The sequence below is a fragment of the Cucurbita moschata genome, unplaced genomic scaffold, assembly GCF_002738365.1.
Source record: "Cucurbita moschata cultivar Rifu unplaced genomic scaffold, Cmos_1.0 Cmo_Scf00027, whole genome shotgun sequence".
Taxonomy (NCBI): Eukaryota; Viridiplantae; Streptophyta; class Magnoliopsida; order Cucurbitales; family Cucurbitaceae; genus Cucurbita; species Cucurbita moschata.
The window spans coordinates 2,820,183-2,845,126 of NW_019268543.1; the positions used below are offsets into that span (position 1 = coordinate 2,820,183).

The following is a 24,944-nucleotide window of genomic DNA, read 5'->3' on the forward strand; positions in this document are numbered from 1 at the left end:
AAAAAAAAAAAAAAAAAAAAAAAAAAGAAACTAAGGGTGCAAGCAAAGCGAAAAAACTTACAAATTTTGAAAGCTTGAAGATTTTGAACGGGCTGAAACTAAGAGGTGCTTCTGCCAGAAAAAGTTCTAGATAGTGGAGCAAAAATAATCCGCAATCAAATGAATTTTCCTGCTGCGGAAGCTGACATGAAAAATGTAGGACATGTAAGACAGCCCCCCAAAAAAGGAAAGATAAAGAGAAATGAACGTAGGACAACAATATCAAACATGATGTGTTAGCAATAAAGGAACCAGTTGAGTTTGTTTGGGTTCCATTTGACTCGAGGCAGGATTAGTGGTGCTATGATTGAGGAAGTGCACCATAATTCCCCGTTTCGGAATAAGGACAGATTAGTGGCGCTATTATTGTAGTCATGGGAAATTTGAATTGGAGAGAAATAGTAAAACTTCTAGAGAAGTTGAGAGATCACGGGAGGAGGTTCGGGAGGTCGCAAGGTTTAATGTGTTTTCATGGGCGTCTGTTATTTGACCTTTTTGTAATTGTGATCTTGGTTTGATATTTTCGATTGAAGTCCCTTTTATAGTCGATAAGTGGACTCCTTTTTTGTGCGCTTGTTTCGATATAATGAAGTTAATTACCAGAAAATACCTCGAGTGGGAGAAACCGAAGGTTCTTAAATTTTGTTGAAATATCTTCAGGTGTCTCCTTGTTTCTCTCTTTCCATTCTTCCAGCAAATAACTGTCATACATTGCATCATGAAGTCCCAGTGATTAACAAAGAACTAGCAAAAAAAAAAAATCAATACTATAAATGCAGATAAGTTCAAATTAATAATTGGAGGCAGCTAATTTTATAATCCATAATGGAAACAAAATGCAAAAAGTAGAAACGGCCAAAAGACAGTATCAGCAAATTACTATAAAACCTTTTTTATGAGAGAGCAAACTACCTTCGTAACAGAGACAGAGGAATGCATACAAGGATAAGATTTCAACTAAAAGATTTAACGTGTTTGCTTGGGATGACTCATGATGTGGAAACACTCCCTAGACTCAACAGAGTGGCTCCTCCAAAGGCTATCAATGTTGGAATCTCACTGATAAGGAAGCAAATGAATTGGCATTTTTTGCTTCAAGCTTTGAACAAAATGAGACTGAATCACCTGGAGGATATCAAGGTTCAGTCACGATTGAAAAATGGGGTTTTTCAGTCAGCTCAACCATTATTGCACTTTCAGAAACATAAAATCTTCAACCTTGATCTGAATACAGTGTTAAGGGAAGTCAAAATCCCCCAAAAAGTTAAAAAGTGTTCTTATGAATCTGTTAGAAATGCTATTAGGATATTGAGGATATATTAGTAATTAAAGAGGAGGTGGTTATGGAGATTGGTTATAATAGATGGAGTGAGGAGGGAGAGAGTTGTGCATTACTTGATAGTGATCAAGAGGAAGTGTGCAAATACCTCGAGAATTACTTCTTTATGTTGTAATTTATTTGGATATTGCAGTATAGTTATCCTTGGTATTTTCACATAATTTCTGAGTTCCTAACAGGAACCTTATCCAAGGCAAGCTTAACACAAATGAGCTTCAAAGAAGACTTTCAAGTTTCTTCATCTCCTCTGATTGGAGTGTTCTCTGCAAATCGGACTCAGAAAGCCAGACTCACATTTTCGTCCACTGCTCTATAGCTTATGATTGTTGACTAATCATCTCTCAGTTGTTGGTTGAGCTGATGCTTTCCTAGGCCTCCTGTTTGCTTAGTCAACCAGCTTTGTATTGGTACCAGTTTTAAGGGCCGTTCTAAAGTTCTTTGGACTAATGCAGTTAGCTCAGTACTGTGGTGTGTCCGGTCAGATAGGAATCACAGAATTCTTTAGGGGTCGGAATCTATTACTGCTAGTTTATGGAACCTAATTTGCCACCACGATGTCAGTCACAATTTCCTTCTAATTATGTTTTAATTCACATCCATGCCAAAGGAGAGGTTGTTTTGCAACCCCTTGGCTTCATGGGGATATCTCATTTCCCTTCTCTTGTATATGCCTCTTCAATCAATATATTTCAGTTTCTTATTAAAAAAAAAAGTAATAATAAATACTCCAAAGTGTCTTTGCGACCACACTCCGACACATTTCCTTTACAAAGACTGTCTCATAGGACTCTTCCTTTTCTTTTGAATGGTTGACCAAGAAGAAAGTTGCTCTAGAGTCGTCATGGTTTTGTGTAAAAGCGGGTAAATGGTTATCTAGCAAAAGAGAATAGACATTTCTGCGAAGGAGCAGGAAGGAAAAGATGATCAAGGTTTTCCTTGCTTTACAGAGAAACGAAGCTAGGTGACAAAGTTCTACTCTAATTTTTCCTCTTCAATAAATTTTGGCTTTAGTAAAAGAATAAGAGAGAACAAAAATCAACTGCATACATAACCAAGCTAAAACAACACTGCAACGCAAAGTCTCTCCTGATACACTTTGTAAAGACAAATCCTCCTCCGATTCAAAATTATGTTACATTTTTCTTTATAAAAGTGACAACCACTTCATTCCAAAAAAAACCAACTCTAACAACCTAAGGGACAAGGTGTCCCCTTCACTAGCAAAGAGAGGTTCCACGAATCCCAAGATACAAAACTATACTACTAAAATAACAACAAAAAAATTAATAAAATATTTAGTCCTAAACTTTGATGTTTGTGTCTATGTGGACTCTAATCTATCAAAATTACAAATTTAGACTTTGAGCTTATGAATTTTTTTAAATTCACAAATCTACTAGACACAAAACTAAAAGTTTATGATTTTATTATCCATCAAATTTAAATTTGTGTATAAAAAATCAATTAATTTTTCAAATCCTCAAACTTTTTAGTGATTCATGAGATACAAAATTGAAAATTTAGGATCTATTAGACGGTTTTAAAAGTTTAGTTCAAGGATTAAACTAGTAATTTAACCCAAAAAAAAGTAATAAAGCAACAAGAAAAATTGTATTACAACAGCCAAAGTTTTTTTTTAAAAAAAGGCCAACAAAAAAGTTACTAATCAGAAGATGAAAAGAGATCAGTTGCAATATTGCAAATGAAGGCAAGTACTGAAAACATGTCTGAAGTCTCCATCAAACTTCTCGGTAAAGAAGAGACTAATTATCAAGGCTGCCAAACTAACCATGAAAGCAAAGATTCACCTTCGTTCAGATAGCTTAGATACGCTGTTCAAAACAATACATTGAACTTTATGAAAACCACAAAAAACAAAGGAATACCTTTGGATGAGATTTTTAAGACCTGCGTGACTTCCTTTAATAGAATCCATATGCAATATACACGGTACTTTCATTGACTTCGTCAGGTCTTCATCTGTAACAAGACAGAAGTTATGACTGATGGGAGACACATATTGCCCCAATGAATGAAGAACTTACCGCTATATCTAGCCACTTCACCAAGATGGCATATGACCATTAAGCTCCAATGAAGGCTGTTACAAAAACATTTAAGTTCGAAAAAGATACCCACATCTAGTGATGTTTAGCTTAAGACACAAGGCAAAATGATTCCTGAAGAGAAAAATCTTACTTGAAGTTTATAGGAATGAAGATATAATCCTTTTCAAATAAATCCACTTTCCGTGTCCATTTCCGAACGCGTAGAAAAGCAGCTCTGCCATCTGAAGCACTAGATGGATCTTTATCAAGGTCTGCCAGCTTCCTAAAGAAAAAGCTATTGAAGAAGTGAAATCTATGCTTATCCTGAGGATCTATCTGGCTCTTCAAATACCTGACAATCAATTCCATTAAGAAATGGCGTGTTCCATCATTTGCATAAAAGTTAGTTAAAATGAAAACCAGTCATCCAAGCAAGGTAATGGTGAAAATTAAAGGAATTGTGGATCAGCACTTCTTTAAATGAGAAGCTGGAAATCCCAACATCACTAGGAGAATGTACAGGGGGGAAACCTCTAATAGTAACAGTATTCAATCATGATTACAAGCAATCACTATATAATTTGACTCACTGGATGTAAAAGTCAATGATTGTGTCATTGACAAATGTCTCTGGTTGTAACAAGTCAACATCCCTTTTACTGATGGAAACGGCATCTGGATCTCCTTTGGGATAGACAACTTCTTCAAAAGGCTCATCAAAGCTGCAAAAAGGCTCATTTAAATTGGAAGGGGAAAAAAGATGGTCACCACCAGATAATATACTCAAGTTCATGCATTGATCATCGAATAAAATAGAGCATACTTTACAATTACAAATAGAAGGTGAACAAAGATTGATCCGCATGCATGACATTTCAAATCTCATAGCATAGTAAACATGAGAATTTTTTACTCAAAACTAAAAAAACATTAGTTTGAGTAGATACAAATAAAATTCCAAATAAACTAACCAAATGTATTAAAATATGAAGACTAGCTTTAAAAAACGGAAAAGTAGAAAATTCCACTCACTTGGGAAAATAATGTCTTTGTCCACCTAAATCATCATCATCAGTTCCTATGCCCGCACTACAAGACATAATAGAGGTAGGCAATAAATCAATGAACAAGGGAGACCAATATACGTCAAAGGGAATGACAACAAAGTTTATTGGAGAATGCAACCAGTCATGCATGTTACCTGAGAGACATATTTCGGATAGCCGTCTCAACCATAAAATGAAGAATGTAAACTGTGATACTTCTTTAGAATATACCGCATAAACTTATGTATTGACGTGATGCCAAGTTTATAACTTCTATTTTAAAAAATTGCATAATGATCAACAATATAGTGATAAGGAAACACAGATAACATACTCGAGAGACATATTCCAAATAGCCATGTATCTGGAATCCAAAGATCTGATTTTTTGTTGTTTCTCAGACCAGTAAGAATCAACAAGAACAATCTTTACTTCCTTAATGCCTGGACCAAGTTCATAGGCAATACATATTAGTTAAGCTAACAAAACGAAAGATATTTATCACATTATTAAGAACACTGATGACATGACACAAGAAAAAACCAATGAGGATGTCTAGAAGAATGCAAATGTTAGCAAAGATATAATTGAAATTCTATCAAATGTTTATGCAACTGAAATCTAATTCCAAAATCTCGATGTACTTTTGCAAAAGTCCACTGACCAGAAGTGTCACACGAATTATCACATTGACCAGCATCCTTTGATATAACATGGAGCTTGATCATCACATATTCAACCTGCATGCCAAACGAAAAACTGGCAAATCACGACAAAGTTAACTCAAATATCATGAAATTTAGTTTCTAAACAATAGTTATAAGCACTCACTCTTTGAAAGCACTGACACTCAATATCAATGAGATCGTCTACTCTCCATTCAAGGTTAAGGAATTCATTGCTTCCATAATCAGCAAAACCATTAATTTTGATGGCATTAGGTGAAAAGGTTAACGAGGGACTGGCACAGTAAAAATCTCCATATACAATATAATCGGGATATAGGACAACCTCCTTGTTAAGATCATCCTATAAATTGAACGGAGAAAAGCTTCAGTACCCAAATGCGTATATTCTGGACAATGAAATTGGATGACTAGAATCTGCCTATCTTCAAAGAAAAGAAAAAACAAGAAACATGTTCTGCTGAAGTAATCAACGCTACATCCTAAGTTGTAAACAGTTTTATTACCCAAAAAAAGGTAAAGTTAGACATATCGGAATTATTATTACAAAAGTAACTAAAAACACTCCAGAATACAAGAAGATGCATAATGTTTCACTAATTCAATTCTTTCTTCCTAACCTAACGAGTGTTTTTCCCTTCAAACACACTTCGAGAATAAGAGGAAACTATAGTCTCCTTCAAGATTAAAAAAAAAAAAAAAAAAAAAACTTGACATGGAACAATAATGAAAAATTCGTGGTATGTACAAACAACATGAACATCTTGACAATCTACACTTGTCACAGACAGTTAATAATTAAAAAGTCCTGGATTCCCAGCAAACACATGAAAAATTGGATGTAAGTTTCAGGAAAAATTTAAGACGTGTGCGTGAACTTTTTCTCTTTGTTTAAATCATCACAAGGAACAAACTTACCATTTCATTGTCGGATGAGCAATTATCTAAATACTTCCCGTTCAACAAAACTGAAATGAGTCCAAAAACATATGGTCAGACATTGAATTTGAGTAAGTTATGAGAGAGTTCTTTTGAGAACAGGTTTTATTCAGTGCAACTCTTGCAAGTTATATATTAAGCAAATACTAGGAAAAATATATTTGCAGCCGGCTGGTAACCAGGTCGATGGAAGATCTGTTATCCAGGTTTTCAAATTGGAGTAAATATAGGTTTTTTCAAATTCCTTTTTCTGGTTGAACTGAGTAATGACCATTCGTACAAAGATTTGAACAGAGAAAAAAATTGAAACTTCTTGTAATAAGCGGAAGGAGAGTGGCAAGGTGTCAAGACCTTGGTGTCTACTAACAAAGCTATTAGAAACGTGTTCTTACTGTTCAATTCAGTTGATTGGAGGGTTTTTTTCTTTCTTTCATTCTTTCATTTTTTCCTTCTTTCTTACCATCAGTCCCCTTTCATAATCTTTCTTATTGATGCAATTCCTATCTGGGAAAGAACAACCAAAAGAATGTTGAAGCAAATACAGTATACAGAACATACCACCATCCTCTACAGTTTCTGAAGGAGGGCTCATTGAAGAATTCCCATTCATGCTTCCATTAGGATCTGAGAGTGCATCAATTGGCTCCCTCTATAAATTGCAAAAAAGTGTTAATCGAACATGACTAATACTCATCTATATCTTAAAAGAAAACAATGTCCAGAAAGCAGAAAGAAGAGTACTTCAGCATTAAACTCAGGAAGGGTGCAATTTAACCCCAGGATAGGACTTTGAGAGCTAGATCCAATTTTGTCAAGTTCAGAGCCAAGGCTTCCTGTCACATGACCATCTACTTGCACAAACAGATCTTGCGAATGGCTATTCAATTCTGATTCTGTATTGGCATCCAATTGATATTTCCCTTCTTCCATGATAAATTGCTCTTTAGTTGTGCCCGAGGGAATATGTGAAATACCATTGTCACAACCACGATTACATTTGCCCAAATCAACATCCATATGTGGATTTTTAATCTCCTTCCCTTCAACAACAAACCCATTGGCCACAGTTAATTTATCTTCATCAAATAAAATGAATGACCATCAACAGAGAGAAAATATTGAAGGTAGCCAAAAATGAATTACTGCTCTGGAATAGCATTGTTGAACGGACATTCATCAAAGAAAAGACACAAAAAGAAAGCAATTCTAGAATGATACTTAGACAAAGACAAGCCACAGTGAGAACTGAATAAAAAGCACAACAGCATATATAAACATCACAATAATATATGTTTTTCTTTCAGCTATTAAGAATGCAAGATACATGATATATTTAAACATATGCGGAAAATAATTACCATATCAATCTTCCCTAATTTATAACACCGACATTGCCCTTCGATAAGTTTTTTTCTTTGATGAAAAAATATTGTTCCAGAAATCCTCTTCAGACGCCGAACCTCCAGAGGAATCGAAGTCATTACTAGCTACCTCTTTTGATAGCGTACAAGTTAGCCGCGGAGTGAAGGGATAAAAATGCACTTTAGTGACCACATATCAATTTAATTCCCTATTGGAAGTAAACGCTTTACAGCAATCAGCGATAATACCACGTAGTGAAACACTCACAGACAGATTAACATGTCGACAGAAATATTAGTTCAATTCGCTGGGTTACCATTCAATAGGTTTCAAATTCGTCTGTATTTGCCAAAAATCGACAACAAAGAACAGTTTAACATTCTATGGACTGCTCCACGATCTCCCTAGGGCAAAGAACTAACGGAATCAACACAGCGCTCAACTTTCTCTATACATAACTCCAGACAACTCCCTACATCATCTATGCCAGAGAAGCGAAACTCTGTTTTCATTCAAAATTAAGAATTCGCGTCCAACTATCTTCTACAGGTATTTGCAGAGAAATAAAAAAACGAAAATGAAATAGTTTCCAGTTCAGGAGAACCTACCACATTCCAGAAATTCATACTTCAAAACAGCGTTAGTGTCGAGATTAGGGTTTTTGAATTTGCTCAGACGCTTCTCGGAGATCAATTCGGGAAGCTCGTCTTCTTCGGTGAAATCGAAAACTTCAAGGCCTTTGACGGAAGCGTTCTTCATGGTGAGGAGAGAGCGGAACGGAAGATCGGTGAGTTCAAACGAGTCGAAGAAGAAAATCAGTGGGTTGACATTCGTAAATCAGAGCGCAAGCTCCGATGAACAGGGGAGGCGAAGTTTCACTCAAGGCAGATTGTGTCAAAGCTTTGGCCCACTTGGGTTGCTGCAAATGGAACCACTTAGTCTAAAGATGAAGCAGCTCAATGTTTGTTCACGCCTTTATTTATTTACCGGTCAAAAATAGTTTTAAATTTTAAAAGATTTATTAATATTTAAAATAACAAAAAAATATTTTTCAAAATTATCTTTAAACTTATTAAAAAAAAATAAAAAATACCCTTCCATTTCATTTAAATTTTGTCATCTTTCCGCTTCCCCATAAATGGTGACAATCCACCCCCTTCGACTTTGCAGGGGAGGCGAAGTTTCACTCAATCCACCTTAGAGCACTCGTTTCTTTTTCCAACCCAACGTCTTTATTGGCACATCGCATCGTGTCTACCCCTTCAGGTAAAGGCGAGAAGGCTGGCACATCTTCCGATGTCTGGCTCCAATACCATTTGTAACGCCCCAGATTCACCGCTAGCAGATATTGTCCTCTTTAGGCTTTCCCTTTCGAGCTTCGCCAAGACTTTAAAATGTGTCTACTACAGGAAGGTTTCCACAGCCTTATAAATGGTGTTTTGTTCTCTTCCCACAGCTGAGACATCACAGTACCAAACAGTTAGTACTACTTTAAAATCCTTAAATTTTTTAAAAAAAAAATAGACATAATTTATGACGTGTGGTAGGGTTTAATGCCCTTAAAACTTGTAGAACAAAAATGAAAAGTTTGAAAATGATTTTGGAGGTGTAAATAGACTATTTCTGTCAACCATATATTGCCCATAAAAAAAAATAATAATTTTTTCAAAAAGGTCAAAGGGTTGATAGTAATTTTAAAATTATATGAATATTTTTAATTATTTACTGCATATATAATCTATTTAAAACGTTACGGAAATAAAATCCAGAATTAATAGAAAGGCCCACCCTCATTTTCCAAGCCCATATCCAAAGGTCAGGCCCAGACCACTCTCTCTGGCCCAATCACTCTCAGTCCAGTAATTTTTTTCTCATTCTTTTATATATATATATAATTATTAATTTCAAATAATATTTTTAATGAATAATTTATATTAAAAAATATATCAAACACCCTAATAAATTCAATCAGTTCTAGATACGCTAGCAGTAAGTTTGGCTAAAGCAAAGAAAGGGTCTTTGCCACTTGAGCTGTATGTAGAATAACTCGCACACGTGCGGTTCGGAGATCTAGTAGGAGCCATCTTAAAGTGTTTTTGCCACTTGAGCCATATGTGGAGTACCTTGCACACATGCGGTTCTTACAAGGAAAAGCTAGTAGGAGTCATTCTATTCCCCACACGCACACACAAGTGACGAACATTGACAATCAAAGCTTGGCTAAAGCAAAGAAAGGGTCTTTGTCACTTGAGTCGGAGTAACTCGCACACATGCGGTTCTTACAAGGGAGAGCTAGTAGGAGCCATCCAAAAGGGTCTTTGCCACTTGAGCTGTATGGGGAGTAACTCACACACGTGCGGTTCTCACGAGGGAGAGCTAGTAGGAGCCATCCAAAAGGGTCTTTGCCACTTGAGTCGTATGTAGAGTAACTCGCACACGTGCGGTTCTTATGACGGATAGCTAATAAGAGCCAGGTGCACACATTTCTTCAACATACTCCCTCACCTTACTCGGAGCCATTCCCCTCTAGTTCAATGATTATCTCTAATTATATATCGTTATTTTTCTAATATTATTTAATTATACCTTCACAACTCGGGAATGTTAAGTTGGTCACTAATTACATATCTCTACTAATGACGACGTATGATATCGATACAATATTTTAATATTTTAATTAAATTTTTTAATAAATGTAGTAGTTATTAGAATACTCACTATTTTCTTATAGAAATATAATATAAATATAAGATGTGAAATGACCTAACTTGAAAGATCATAGCTTAATAAAGAAACCAAAAAATATTCACATTTTTGGTCCCAACAAACAATAACAAAAATAAGGGAAAAGAAAAAGAATATATTGGGGAATGGGTAAGAATTAGAATCTTGAAATTAAATAGTTACTAATATTTAAATTTAATTTTTGGGTTTTTGCATATTTTTTTAATTGAAATGAAATAGTAAAAAGGTAATTTCCTAGGGACCACATAGCAAAGTTTTGGCAGACAAAAATATGGGCACACTGTAAAAAAGCAAACAAATACACCCTCTGAAACATTTTTATATATTTAAAAATTAAAAAAATAATAAAAAACCTTAAATTTTTACTGCTTTATTCAGCACTTTTTGTCCCCATTTTCTTTTTTATCTTCTTCCTTTTTTAACCTTTTAACTTGGATAAAGCAAGACACAAAAATCCCATTTTTCTTGTTTCAGTTTATTTATGTAATAAAAAACTTTGTACTATTAAACTGTATATATATATTATGCTATTCCTCCATCTTTGACCATAAAGGTCGGAGTTCAGATGCCCGATCGTTGGATCTATTCTTTTTATACGATAAAGCGTCTTCTCATTATATTACCACGACACATTTCGTTATTTTCCCGAGACTCCCGTGTTAACAAAACCAATTGATCTAGTCATGAGCAAGTCTAAAAGAGCTGTAATAGACCTTCGAGAGGCAGTGTTGTAAAAAAACGAGTTCTCATCTTCTGGTCGAGATCGACTTCTCATTTCTTCTTCGAGAAAGCTAGATTCTCGAGAGTCAGAAAAGAATAATCTTAGAAAGTCACCTAACTTTTATAATCATCCTTTAAACTAATATCATTTAGATGTGATATCGGTTTATTTACGTCTCTCTCATTTACTCAAGCGTCACAATTATCTCGTGCTCGTATAAATTTAGAGAACCAACAAATTAATTTCCCGTCACTCTCCCATTACGCAATCCACGTAGGATGAGTTCGACACGAAAAGAAAATCCCGAAAAATTGTAAAATATTAGAATTTCTTTTAATCTTTAACATTGCAAAAAGGAGCCTTCACATAGTCACATGTACGTATACAAATCAATAGTGACAATGCCAATGGCTACCATAAACTGTAGTACAAATGAAGAAAGGGGGCCACAAAAGAAGGCTGATATCATACATACCTATGCATGCATGCATTCATGCATTCATGCATGCACACCGATGTTCGAGTAAATAGTACAAATAGCTTTTACGAGTCATTTCTTTTCATAGATTATTGTATTTTTTCACACACGTAAGTCGTGTTCGTTCATCTAATGATTGAGCTGCTTCGTTTTATATCAGAATAACTAATCGTAAAAGAGTTCACGATAATTCCTTTTTTCTCGTCTGAACAATGCAAAAATTGAACTGTTTCGTTTTATATCATTCACGTAAACTGATATGACAGCTGATGTGTAAAAATTGATTTGTTGGATGATGAAAGTCCCACATCAGCTAATTTAGGAAATGATCGTGGGTTTATAATCCATGAATACTCTCTCTATTGGTATGAAACCTTGTGGGAAGCCCAAAGCAAAGCAAAGCCATAAGAGTTTAGGCTTGAAGTAGACAATATCATACTATTATAGAGAGTTGTGTTTGTTTATCATGATTATCTAAATGATTTTAATTATATATTTCTACGCCAATTCCATAATTTAATTTTAAGAAAACTTAGATAAAAATAATTTTTTTTAAAAGTCCAAAGATATAATTAAAATATAACCTAAAGTTCGGAAATATTTTGTATAATTATATTGTTTATATAATCATAGATACATATATATATATATGTATATATGTATATATGTACACAAGGGAAGGAAGCATGTATGTTTATATTCTCTTCTGAAGGCTCAGACTGCAAAGGGTTCAGAATCAACCTGTTAACGGCTGTCCCAGTTTGTTCTCTGCCATTGGACGTTGATTTCTCACCTTCCTTCAATTATATATCATATTAAAACCAGTTGTGGGGCCCACCGCCTACAACAAAATTATATATATATATTTTCATTTTATTCTTTTAAATAAAAATAATAATTAGCACATGTGGGTTTAGAAAAAATTAGTGAAGAGAAAATTAAAGCAAAATTATTAGTATTGTTTTATGGAATTGAAATTAAAAAATTTCCATATTTTAATAAAATAATTAGTATTTCATTGAGGTGGTCACGTATTCAACATAATATTAACGGAATAAATTGAATAATTGACTGAATTATTAGACACAAAATTAAAAATTATATATATCTTTTTAAAATTAAAGGCTAATAATTTATCAAAAAGTCTTAAAATTTATAATTTTTTTAAAACATATATTAAAACTTTAAAACCTGTATCAAATAGGATTTTCAGCTTAAAAATTATTTAATCAAATTTTGAAAATTTGAATTTTGTATTTAATATAATTACTAAACTTAAAAAAATATATAATAAATCCCTCGAACTTTTAATAAATTTTAATATATACAACTTTAAAAATAATCATCTATTAAATAAAAATATTTAAAATATGGTTAATTTAATAAAAGTTTAAGAATAGTTGAAATATTAAAAAAAAAACAAATAAATTTATAATTTGTAATTAACAAAAATTGTAATAAAAAATTGTAATGTGAAATGGAAATGAAAATTTAAGCCCACACCCTGTCGCACAGTAAATCGACGGACCGTTTTGCCCTTGCATGCGTCAATAGTGCGAACACATGACACACTCAAAACTTTAAATTATAATATATAAATAATTATTTATAAAGTTGTCAAAAGAAATGGAACTTTTCCTAATCCTATAATCATATGATAAACGTTTAATATTGAATTACTATAAAGTATTCATTAATTGGATTAGGATAAAGTATTATATATAATATAAATAATGATATTTATATATTTGTATTTTGTGAAGATTAGATCGAATAATACTATATAATAGAGAAATTGGAGGGATTTTTTATGTAATCGAGGCGCCGTAAATTTTTGAAGAAAAAAAACATATATAATTAATATTATGAAGATTTTCTCCATTTTCACACTAATTTTTCTTTATAAATAAAATTTTATATTAATTAGATCTAGACATACGTGACAACGTGGAGTAGCTAGTAGTGATCATGTTTGTTCAAGACATATTGTCTCTGACCGTATCAAATGTTCCAGTAATACTTGTCTAATAATGTTGCCCATAGTCTATGCCTGTTCCAAACTCTTTTTTACATGCTTTTATCTTAAATAGGTTTTTACTATTTCATGTTGTATCAATAGGGAGGTGTATGACTGTTCACCAAAATCATGTCTAACAAAATGCCTCAAAATGTACTGTTGAGGATGCAACCAGTCGTTAATTCATCATACCCTGATTTATATGTTATTTGAAGTCGGGATGTTTATTTCTTTGTTTATAGCTACATAACGTTGTTTTATTCAATTCTTTCAAGTCGTTTGAAGTGTATTTACTCGTTGACATTTTTTAAAACATTTCTTGCAAACGTGACTCGATACCCGAGTATACATCGTAGTTGCCTACGGCGTTTGAATTTCTTACGACTGACTTGTTTGCTGGATTAGAATAAGTGCGATTGTGACAACTAACAATTATTGTTATTAATCATATAAGACAGCAAAGGAAGACGTGGGACGCCAAAGTAGGTTATGTCTCCATACTAATAATTAACGGGAGAAGTATTTGTATTCTCGTAGTACCAAAATAGGAAGCTAAAATAATAATTTAGTTTTTTTTTTGTAAAAAAAAAAAAGAAAAAAAAGTAAAAGATGAATGTGAATAGTGGGAAAATAAGGGAGGTGGAGAAATAAATAAATAAATAAATAAAAGAAAAAAAAAAAAAAAAGAGAAAAAGAGAAAGGGAAGGGGCATTGAGAGTGGGAAAAGGGAACTAATTGTGTCGGGTGATGATGTGTTACTGTCGCTTTTGATTTCCCACAAGAAAAGCAGTCGGCGCCGCCGTGGATTGCCTTGCCTTCCCTTCTCTAATTCTCCATAATTCTTATCATTATGTTTTATCATTGAAAATGATTGTACCCACGTTTCCCATTTCTTACTCACTACACCCACTTCCTCTTTTTCTTTACTTTTTTAATGTTTTTTTTCTTTCATTTTTCAAGCTATTTTATTTTATAAGCTTCAAATAAGATATTAACGATTTTCATTTAATTTAAGAATAGTATCGAAATTTTAAGATTATTTTGGAGACATAAATAATTAATTTTTATTAATTTAGTTGCATGTATTAAATTTGTATAAAATTCATATTTTTATTTTTATTTCTCTATATATTTGATTTTTGAGAAGTCGTAAGAAGGACAAGTCCGTAAATTCACCCAATAAATCAAATTAAAAATATAAAATAAATCACACACATATCCTACCATTAAATGGAACGTTTTGCACTCAGCTCTACCGGTCAAATTTTCTCACCTTTTTCACCGTTATGTGTTAAATAAAAATAATAACAAATAAAATCAAAAGGTAAAAAGATATATATATATATATATATAAATAAAAAAATGCACCGAAATAGTTTTCCATCTTTACATAAACTCCTCTTTCAATTCACACTTTCGTCTCCAACTCTGCATGTTCCAGTTCTTCCTCCTCTCTCTCACAGCCCTTTTCTCATCCGTTTCCATGGCTTCCTTTCTTCCATAAGAATCAATTAGTAAATTATCGGTTCGTTGTTTCACCGTTCAGGCGAGACGAACGAATCATTTCAGACACCGGAGATGCTTCCTTTTCAGAGTCATTACGGATTCCAGAGCAGTTGGTTGAATTATCGCGACGGCGATCATTTTAAACGTTCGATGTCCGCTGCCGGATGCTCGATCGTCGGAAATGCTGCAGATTCGTCCAAGGACGAGAAGAAATCTACGGAAGCGAGTCGAAGTCATAAGGAAGCGGAGAGGAGACGGCGACAGAGAATCAATTCGCATTTATCTACGCTCCGTACGATTCTTCCTAATACTACTAAGGTAATCGTTTAATTCGCGAAATTGTTGTGTGCATTTTGTTTTGTTGATGTTGAATTGACGAAGCGTTGAGGTTTATTGGATATGGCGGATGGAATATTTGAATTAGTTTTGGACTGTTTGTTTGTTTTATTGTAGACGGACAAGGCGTCGCTACTGGCGGAAGTGGTGAGTCATGTGAAGGAGTTGAGACGGCGAGCGACGGAGGTTGCGCACCGAAGTGCAGACCAGTGCGACGGCGACGGCGGTAAAGTGCCGTGGGCGTTCCCTAGCGAGGAAGACGAAGCGACGCTCTGTTACTGCGATAACGAAAACAGGTTAATGAGAGCGACAGTTTGTTGCGATGAGCGGTCCGGTCTGAATCGGGATTTGATTCAAGCGATCCGGTCGGTTCACGCGAGGGTGGTTCGGGCCGAGATGATGACGTTGGGCGGGCGGACGAAGAACGTGGTGGTGTTGGAGTGGAGCGGTGGCGGCGACGGTGGCGGGAGAGAGGAGGCGTTCGTGGGCCTGAGGCGGGCTTTAAAGGCCGTAGTGGAGAATCAGGCCCAGAATCTATCGGGTCATAAGCGGGCTAGGGCCTGTTGTCCAATAGAGGACCCGTTTTACATGTGCTGACGTGGCCTAGCAAGTTTGTTTTGGAATTGTCAGTTGGGAATCTTTTTTGTTTTTGCTTGGTGTAAAATGGGAAGGAATCAGGTCCAACACGAGAGAGAAAAGTGACCGACATGTCGGCTGTCGCACAACAGACAAAACAACGTAATAAGTGCAAAAGCTCAGTTGGGGGTTGAATCATGTCGATGGTATATCTAAAAATTCTTAATTAATTTCCTCTTTTAGAATCGTTTGTAGCAAACAAAAATCTCAAGTCTTTTATGCAGCAGTGTACTATTTGATGAAATAGTACACATTTCGAATATATAAACCCTAAACTACGGAGTTTAGATGAATACGACTCTCTACAATGGTTTGATATTGTTCATTTTGAGCATAAGTTCTCATGGGTTTACTTTGGGCTTCCCCAAAATATCTCGTACCAATAGGGAAAGTATTCCTGAATTATAAACCTACTCATCTTTGATACACCATATGCTTAGTTTGCTTAGCATAATCACGAATCACTATAATTATATCATATCAAGAGATAATCATGCATAAGTAAAGGGAACAACTATAATATTATTTGTTATGAATACTGGAACTATCCACATATTTAGAGATGTCCATAACCATATGAAAGTTTGCTGAGAACGAAGAGCGAAAGTCACTAAATGGGTAAGTCATCGATTCTTAAAACAGACTAGGGAGAATTCCCATTTAAATGGAGTTTGAGAGATGAGAGTCGAGAGAGATTTATCTTTATTAGTTGAATGGGACTAGGGACAAGGATTACATTCTCCGTCCTTAAACCACTCCCAATTCCCACCTCTATATGTGTATGTCAAAACTAACTTATTATATATATATATGATTATTTACTTAATTAATATATATATATATATATATATATATTTATTTATTTAAGTGTTATTGAATTTATAGAAATTAAGTTAAATATTCTCCTTAAAAATATTTATTTATTATGGTATTATTTTATATTCTTTTAATATGGGATAAAAAAAGAATGAAAAGGGAGGATGCTTCTAGACTACTGGTCCACTGGGTGGATAATATATTGTTACATTAAAAAAGTATTATTTAAAAAGTCGATATTATATATTGTAAAATAATTAAGAAAGTAAATTGAAATTTATTGGAAGTAGAGAAAGTAAAAATAAAAAAGCAGTAGATAAGTCCACGTGTCGATGAGGAGTGAAACGCTGAATAATGGGAGAGCTTCGTCCACGCAGTGACGTAGTTAAAGACAGACGTCTCTTCCTCCTCCCTCCTTATCCTCGTTACTCCATAACTCATCCCCAATTATTATTTTTTTATTCTCTTTCTTTTCCTTTAAACATTTTAATATATTTAACAATTTTATAAAATTAATTATTCTTTTATAAAAATATAAAATTATATTACAATTTATTGGAATATAAAATTAAGAATTTCCTTGCCGTTAGGTTCACGTGTCACGTGCCTACAAAACGACATGCCTGCTTACTTGGAAGATGGTCATCTTTTATCTTATGATTATATTAAAATTATTTCATAAATATAATTCTTAAAAATTACTATATATTAAATTGCTTAAAAATATATATATTTTTTAAAGTAATAATTTAATCTATTTATTTTACAAGTGTATCTATTTTGTCTTTATTTAAACAATATTATTAAAATTCAGTAAAAAATTTATGGATTAATTAATTAATTAATTAGAGTTCAAAATTGTTTATAAACTATAAAAATTAAATTAATAATTAATTTTGATGAAAATTTGTTCGTAAAAACAAAATCGTTATAAATTGTAAAGTGTAATTAAAATTTAAAAATTAATTGTTACAAATTTTCATAAAAAATTTAAATACTAAAAGTATTTTTCATCCTTTTCTCATCATTTTCAGTTGGGAGAAATTCTGTTTCTGTGAGTTCTTCCACTTTCTGTTTCTTTGTTGTGCTGTAATCTTAGCGTTAGATTGGTTTTTATTTCGATGGAATTCGGGATTTGAAGGAAGAAATCGATGAAACGCATCCGGAAGTGTCTTCTTATCGCATTCACGAGCGGGTATTTCCTTCATGTGATTGATTTACTGTATGAATGTTTAATGGAAGAAATCCGATCAATTTTCTCTTCTGGATTCTTATTTTTACTTTCTGATAAGGTTGGAGGTCTCGAGGAGCTCATCTGGCATGGAAGTGAAGGATGAAGATAAGGTGTTTGATGAAATGACAATGAAGATTTCTGAGTTTTAAGAACCACAAGTTTTTGTAAGTAGCAGTTGATCAATGAAAACAATTGGGGATCGGTTTTTAATCCAAGGATTTCTTATGAAACAGGCAACATTTGGAAAATTTTCAAGCTCTTGCAGAACTGCAAGCCCCTACGGTAATGAAGACGATGAACAGTCCTGTTTTGACATCACTTAAGTTTGTTGCTATATAATTACCTTGGATATTTCAACATAACCTCACATGTATAGAACAGTTCATGGTGATTTCTTGAGTGGATTCTAGAGTATGTCGTGTTGGATGATAAAAGTCCCACATCGGCTAATTTAGGGAATTAGGGAATGATCATGAGTTTATAATCAAGGAATACTCCCTCCATTGGTACGAGGGCTTCAGCCATGAGAGCTTATGCTCAAAGTGAACAATATCATACCATTGTGGAGAGTCGTGTTCATCTAACATGTCCATCCAATATCCTCCGATTTCAACCTGGAGAAGCTTTCGCGGTGCGTAACGTAGCAAACATCGTTCCACCATGGGAGGTATGAAGCATTGTGCTAACATCTTGCATTATCTAAGTCTGAGTGGACTAATTTCAGTATTTGCATTTTATTTCTGATACAGAATGGACCAACTGAAACCAATGCAGGCCTTGAATTTGCAATGAACCCATTAAAAGTAGGCTATTTCCCATTCTTCTTGCTGTCAAATTTGATCTTTATCATCTCTAGGCTGAATATTCTTCTCATTACAGAGTGCATTTATTTGATGAATTCTTAAGAGAACTAGTTTTATGCTCAAGGTTGAGAACATTTTAGTCCTTGGCCACAGTAGCTGTGCTGGAATTCAGGGCCTTATGAGCATGGAAGATGATGCTATCAACTCGAGGTTCCACTTTCTTCAACTCCCTTGTATCTTATATGTAACAATCCAAGTCCACCGCTAGCAGATATTGTCTTATTTGGATTTTTCCTTTCGGATTTTCCCTCAAGGTTTTTAAAACGCGTCTATTAGGGAGAGGTTTCCACACCCTTATAAAGAATGCTTTGTTCTCCTCCCCAACCGATGTGAGATCTCACAATCTACCCCCCTCAGGGCCTAGCATCCTCGTTGAAGCTTGTTCCGTTCTCCAATTGATGTGAAACCCCCCCAAATTCACCTCCTTTCGGGGCTCAGTTTCTTCGCTGGCACATCGTACAAGATAGGCTTGACATGTTACATGGTCTCATCATCAATGTCATTACCGTCAAATATAACATGCATAAGATAAGAAAAAGATTTGGGTATATATAATAGACCAGACGAGTGCATAGATCTATTCATTAGAGTTATATTGTAATACGTTTTCAACTTTTGAAATGAAATAAGGTGAAAAGTGAGGGGAAATATGCTTTTAATTATTCATATTTGAAGAAAGAAAAAAGGTTTAAAAGTAAATGGAATTGAAGGTGAAAGTAATTAAGGCGGTAAGCAAAAATGATTAGATATCATTTAGGCTTTAAACTTTTTAAATTTAATTTTAAAATTTTGAAAACAAGAGATTTTAGATTTAATTAGAAAAAAAAGATAAATTTAAATAATTGAAATAAAAATGTATATTAAAAAAAAAATATAGGCGTAATTGAAAAGGCTCCGTCATGAGTCAAATTCAATAGTCCCTCCCTTTGTTGTTTTTGGATATGGGGGATGTCTCTCTCTCTCTCTCTCTAGAAATGGAAAGGCGGTGCCTTCTTTATTTCGCTTCGATCTCAATTCTCGACCTCTTTTTACTTTATATTTTGGGACGGTTACCGTGTGACCGACAGTTTTTTTAATTATCAGATAAACACGAAAAATAGTAAAAGAGATAAAAATTTATAAATTATATTCTCTAAAATTTAAATATTCGTTTTATATATAGGCATCGTATAATTCTATAAAGTCCAATATGAAAATATTATAAAACTTAGAGCTAAATTTTAAATTAAGAAATTAAATTAGGTTTATATAAATCTACCACAAAAAAAATAGAGGCTGTTTTAAGTCAAGATTTTGTGATGGCGGTGGGCCCCACCTCCACCTTCTAAAACAGCTGCGCCACCGCCGCCGCCGCCGCCGCCATCCCCCCTCTCTCTCGATATAATTTAAAGCCCAATTCTTCCCTTCCACCGCCTCTTTTGCCATTCCACCCTCTCCTCTCTCTTTTTTTATTTTTATTTTATTTTTTTGGGGATTTTGAAGAAAAGAAATTAAAGGCTATTTCGCTCACCCCAAGAACCAGACTTCCAACATGTTATCCAAATTTCATCTCAGTCGTCACTTTACCCACCCTCCGCCCCATCAACCGGAGGATGAACCTACCGCCGCCGTGCCTTTGCCGTTCAAACCCCTCCCGGAACCAATCTCTGCCGCCGATGATTCCACCATCGAGGTGGTCCGGCGGCCTAGGGGTCGCCCACCGGGCTCCAAAAACAAACCGAAACCGCCTCTCGTCATAACCCGGGAACCCGAACCGACTATGCGGCCGTACGTTCTAGAAGTGCCTGGTGGAAACGACGTCGTTGAAGCTATTTTGCGATTTTGCCGTCAGAAAAATACGGCCCTTTGTGTTCTTAACGGCTCCGGTACCGTTGCTAATGTCTCTCTCCGTCAACCCTCCGCTACCCCTAGCGCCACCGTCACATTTCACGGCTGTTTTGAGATCCTCTCCATTTCCGCCACCGTGTTTCCTGAAACGATGTCGTTTCCTGTCCCTAACGGTTTCACCATCTCCCTCGCTGGACATCAGGGTCAAATCGTCGGCGGTATGGTTGCCGGCGCCTTAATCTCTGCCGGTACAGTTTTCGTCATCGCCTCGTCGTTCAACAATCCGATGTACCTCCGGCTTCCCGAACTGGATGAGCTCAAGAATTCGGAATCCGGCGGCGGCGAAGTTCACTCCCCACATGTCTCCGTCGCCGGAGATAGTAGCGGGCACCGACCCGGGCAGAGTCGAGGGCGCGGGCAGCTTGTTGAATCCCGCGGAATGGCTTTAATGAGTTGCCACGCGCCGTCCGACGTAGTATGGGCGCCGACGGCGAGACAACCGCCACCGCCGCCGTACTAATCCGTAACTTTCTTCTTTTTCCCATTAATTTCCCATTACTCCTGTTAAATTTGTAGGGTTTGTAGTTTGTTGTAGAATTTTTAGAACTGAAAAAGAAATCAACTTATTATTATTATTATTATTTTGCATGATTATTTGTGGTTTATTCATTTAATTGCTTCAAAAATTCAATTTAAATTAAATATATATATATATATATATATATATATATATATATATGTTATGTTTGTCCAAGACATGTTGTCCAACCTGACATGATTGTCGAGTATAACGATCTTACTTATTCAAAGCATGTTGCTCATGGCCACATATATGTGGCATGTCAAACCTCTTACATTGATTTTTTTTTATCGCTTTCATAATATATAGTTCATTGTTTATATTTCCTAAGTGTACGATGTTTCGACATAATCATGTCTATGCTTGATAAATCTGAAATGTCTCAAAATGTACAATATGAAAATGCGACTAGTCGTCAATTCTTCCTACCCAGTGTCATATACTATCTAAAGTGTTACCTTTTTCGCTTATAGTCTATAACATTGCTTCCAATTTTACTTTCAAACTCTTTATCGAAAATCTCTTTGCCTTCGCTTTTTAAAATATTTTTTTTCTTAAATATTTGATGAAATTCATGATTAAAAAGGTAAATTTTGGATGAATAAAGTATTTTGCAATATTAATTAAAGGGATTTTGTGATTATTAAAAAGAGACAAGAATGAGCAAAATTGAGTCACGTGAAAAATAAAACTAATAAATAATGTACCAAATCTAATTCAATAATTATGGAGTAATAACCAAATATTCAATTTTAAAATAATAAATAAGTACTTTTTTTTCCTACTTAATTGTACTCGAATTTTCACTATTTAATATTTTATTAATAAATATAAGTCCTTTTCACCTTTTTCTTACTATTAATTTTCCCTGTCGACCACTTAGCTTTGTCTTTAATTTGTTTTTGTTTTTATATGTTTTTTTTTTTTACTTTTAACTTTTAATCTTTTTTTAGCCTTTTAAAGTAAAATTTAAGGGATATTTTACCCCAAATTTAAAAACTAAATTAAAATAAGTTAGGGCATAGCTTTGATGCTATGATAGTCGAATACGACTCTCCACGATCCACAATAGTATGATATTGAGAGTTTTGGACTTCACCAAAAGGCCTCATATCAATGGAGAGTGTATTATTAGATTATAAACCCATAACCATTCCCTAAATTAATCAATGTGGGACACTTTCATCCAACACTAATGACACGAAAACAATCCGGAATGGCTATAACAGTCAAATGGGTTTCTTCAGACTGTTAGATCAGGGCAGAAATGCATATTTGGAGATAGTCGAGACTGTACCGAGAAGGGAAAAGCCCGAATTGTCGTTCGAGTTGATGAAGTATGATTTTTCGGAACCGAAAGTCGGAGAAATATGAAATAAAAATAATATTTTGAAAAAACGATTGAATTTTGGAAATGGGTGAAAGTCAAATATGAAATGAAGTGTAGGGTTTGGTGGGAGATTGAGTGAATTGAATTTGGGGTGAGAAAACAGCACACAGTTCAAGTGCTGTGATTTTGACATTTAAGCCAATTGGATAATATCAATTATTATTATTATTATTATTATTATTTTCATTTCTTTTTCTTGAAGCTTCTAAAATAAATAAATAAATAAATAAATATTGGGATTACAAAGTGTTGTCGTTTTGGGACACATATCTTTATCTCCATCCCTATCCTTTCAAGCAACTGCTTTTACTTCATGTTCTTATCTCCTTTTCTAAAGAATAATCTTTGTCCAATATAGTAAATGACAAAATGAACCCTACTTGATAATTCAAGAACAATCTAGATGAAGGAGCTAAGCTCGGAAGAAACGTGAAACTATATGGAGATTCATCGTGTAACCTAGATCGATTATCGAGTAGTGATAGTCATACTATAAGATAGATAATAGGAGGCTCAATGGAAATTATAATGTTGTATTTATAGGTTAATATAAGGGTTTATCGTAATCTTCTTAGGATCAATGAGCTAGATTTTGATCGGTAAATCATGCCACTCTGTATGCCCATTTAATTGCTCGATGAAATGTTAGCAGCATATGAATTCATTATTTATATAGTTTCTGTGAGATCTTACGTTGGTTGGAGATGGGAACTAAGCATTCATTATGAGAGTGTAGAAACTTGTCCTTAGTGGACACGTTTTAAAACGATAAGACTGACAGTGATACGTAATGAGATGAAATGGACAATATTTGTTAACAGTGGGTTTAGGCTGTTACAAATGGTATCAAAGCCAGAAATGAGGCGATGTGTCAGTTAGGACGTTGGTCCTCCAAGGGGAGTGGATTGTGAGATCCCACATTGACTGGAGAGGGGAACAAAATATTCATTATAAGGGTATTAAAACCTTTCCCTAGTAGATGTGTTTTAAGTTTAACTGTTTATCGAAACATTCATTATGAGGGTGTAGAAACATCTTGAGGCTAACGACGATACGTAACGAGTCAATGTGGACAATATCTGTCAATAGTGGACTTGGACTGTTATCGTTTCCGAAATGAGAAATCGAACTATCAACTTTTAATATGGTAATTGATGTATTGTCGATCGAATTATTTTCAAATTAAAAAGTGAATAAGTCAATAAACTATTCGACATAAGATTGATTTTATTATATTCTTAAACCTGAAATTAAAAATTTAAGAATTTAATTAAAAAATTTATATGAATTTATTTAAAAAAGGAAAAAGAAAATGGGTTAATATTAACTTGGTTAAATTAAAACATTAAATGTTTTAGGTGAAAAAGGTAAATGATGAGTGAGTTGGTTGTGGTTGACTTTTGATCCCTTTGTCGGACAAATTAAACCGTATCCAACTTGGTCGGCACCCCCAACTTATAACAATTTGCTTTTTAGTCCTCCAATTTTAATGTCCTTTGCTAAAAAGCCCTCCAACTTTTGCTTTATATTTCCATTTTTTACTTAATTAATAATGTTCCTTTTAATCCAAGTTTGCATTAATTTTCCTTTTTTAATTATATCCACAACTTTTTATATTAATTACTTATATAACCACCATTATTATAATATAATGAATATACTTTTCAGCCTTTCTTTAATTTTATTATAGTATTTTATTTTGTTCTTATATTTTTAAATATTTTTTAAAATATAATATGAATAAGAAATATTTAGTGGTATTCATATCCCTCCATGACCCGATCAACACATACTCTAAAAAGTTGGGTTAGACTGAGTTTATTTATAAAAAATTGAAAATTTGGGTCCCTTCGTGTTGACATTTTTTTATCCGGTCAAATTGACCAACACAAATGATTCAACCCAATTTAATTCTATTCGACTTTTAAAATTAAGAATATATTCGAGTATTATGATATTTTAGTGATTAATGTAACATGTATTATGGATAAATATGATTTTTTAAAATAGTTTAAAAAAGAACTCAACAACTTAATTCAACTTTAAGTTGTAAACTAACCCGTCATCAATCTAACCAATCCGAAATTTCACGTTCATTCAAAATATTTTTCTAACCTAACTCGTGTATATATTTTTTTATTATTAAAGAAAATCGTATAAAAACGAAAAGGAATGCAATTTAAAGTGGAATTTATTTGTAACAATGTGAAAAGAAAAAATAAAAGTAAAAAATTTTGACCGAGCCAGCTGCAATCCGTCAACATCTGCGGCGCGGCGGCTGGTGCGGCGGCAGAGGCGGCCTCACTTTTTTTTTTTTTTTTTTTTTTAAATTTTTT

General features: G+C 34.0%; 4 protein-coding genes across 6 annotated transcripts in view; 3 read left to right on the plus strand and 1 right to left on the minus strand.

Annotated features, from left to right (window-relative positions):
* The window catches only part of LOC111462674 (probable ubiquitin-like-specific protease 2B), an 11,762-nt gene extending 3,362 nt beyond the window's left edge, over window positions 1-8,400 (minus strand). The window contains exons 1-14 of one of the 3 annotated variants that reach the window (XM_023106360.1): window positions 8,068-8,400; window positions 6,839-7,137; window positions 6,656-6,746; window positions 6,077-6,126; window positions 5,304-5,501; window positions 5,137-5,212; window positions 4,807-4,915; window positions 4,459-4,515; window positions 4,017-4,148; window positions 3,578-3,778; window positions 3,424-3,479; window positions 3,265-3,358; window positions 650-740; window positions 62-181 (exon numbers count right to left, since the gene is read on the minus strand). In XM_023106360.1, coding sequence (XP_022962128.1) covers window positions 62-181; window positions 650-740; window positions 3,265-3,358; window positions 3,424-3,479; window positions 3,578-3,778; window positions 4,017-4,148; window positions 4,459-4,515; window positions 4,807-4,915; window positions 5,137-5,212; window positions 5,304-5,501; window positions 6,077-6,126; window positions 6,656-6,746; window positions 6,839-7,137; window positions 8,068-8,218 — 1,725 coding nt within the window. In that variant the 5' untranslated portion in view covers window positions 8,219-8,400. Of the gene's footprint in view, window positions 1-61; window positions 182-649; window positions 741-3,264; window positions 3,359-3,423; window positions 3,480-3,577; window positions 3,779-4,016; window positions 4,149-4,458; window positions 4,516-4,806; window positions 4,916-5,136; window positions 5,213-5,303; window positions 5,502-6,076; window positions 6,127-6,655; window positions 6,747-6,838; window positions 7,174-8,067 lie in introns of all 3 variants that reach the window. The other 2 variants (XM_023106358.1, XM_023106361.1) reach the window with 2 other exon arrangements.
* Window positions 8,401-14,813: 6,413 nt separating this feature from the next.
* LOC111462735 (transcription factor bHLH30-like) lies at window positions 14,814-16,083 on the plus strand. Its single transcript, XM_023106451.1, has 2 exons — window positions 14,814-15,244; window positions 15,380-16,083. Exons 1-2 carry the CDS (start codon window positions 14,999-15,001, stop codon window positions 15,857-15,859), a joined length of 726 nt encoding a protein of 241 aa, XP_022962219.1. The 5' UTR covers window positions 14,814-14,998; the 3' UTR covers window positions 15,860-16,083.
* A 2,381-nt stretch (window positions 16,084-18,464) lies between these two features.
* LOC111462757 (beta carbonic anhydrase 5, chloroplastic-like) lies at window positions 18,465-19,065 on the plus strand. Its single transcript, XM_023106485.1, has 3 exons — window positions 18,465-18,615; window positions 18,698-18,751; window positions 18,876-19,065. The coding sequence occupies exons 1-3, from the start codon at window positions 18,472-18,474 to the stop codon at window positions 19,017-19,019; spliced, it is 342 nt and encodes a 113-aa protein (XP_022962253.1). The 5' UTR covers window positions 18,465-18,471; the 3' UTR covers window positions 19,020-19,065.
* A 1,005-nt stretch (window positions 19,066-20,070) lies between these two features.
* LOC111462724 (AT-hook motif nuclear-localized protein 17-like) lies at window positions 20,071-21,292 on the plus strand. Its single transcript, XM_023106432.1, has one exon. It carries the CDS (start codon window positions 20,343-20,345, stop codon window positions 21,156-21,158), a length of 816 nt encoding a protein of 271 aa, XP_022962200.1. The 5' UTR covers window positions 20,071-20,342; the 3' UTR covers window positions 21,159-21,292.
* Window positions 21,293-24,944: the final 3,652 nt, after the last annotated feature.

Excerpts from the sequence above, each read along its gene's own strand:
- LOC111462735 (XM_023106451.1), top strand. The coding sequence starts at position 14,999 with ATGCTTCCTTTTCAGAGTCATTACGGATTCCAGAGCAGTTGGTTGAAT. Across the intron at positions 15,245-15,379 it reads TTCTTCCTAATACTACTAAG|ACGGACAAGGCGTCGCTACT; the intron begins GTAATCGTTTAA and ends GTTTTATTGTAG.
- LOC111462757 (XM_023106485.1), top strand. The coding sequence starts at position 18,472 with ATGAGAGCTTATGCTCAAAGTGAACAATATCATACCATTGTGGAGAGT. Across the intron at positions 18,616-18,697 it reads ACATCGTTCCACCATGGGAG|AATGGACCAACTGAAACCAA; the intron begins GTATGAAGCATT and ends TTTCTGATACAG. Across the intron at positions 18,752-18,875 it reads TTGCAATGAACCCATTAAAA|GTTGAGAACATTTTAGTCCT; the intron begins GTAGGCTATTTC and ends TTTATGCTCAAG.
- LOC111462724 (XM_023106432.1), top strand. The coding sequence starts at position 20,343 with ATGTTATCCAAATTTCATCTCAGTCGTCACTTTACCCACCCTCCGCCC.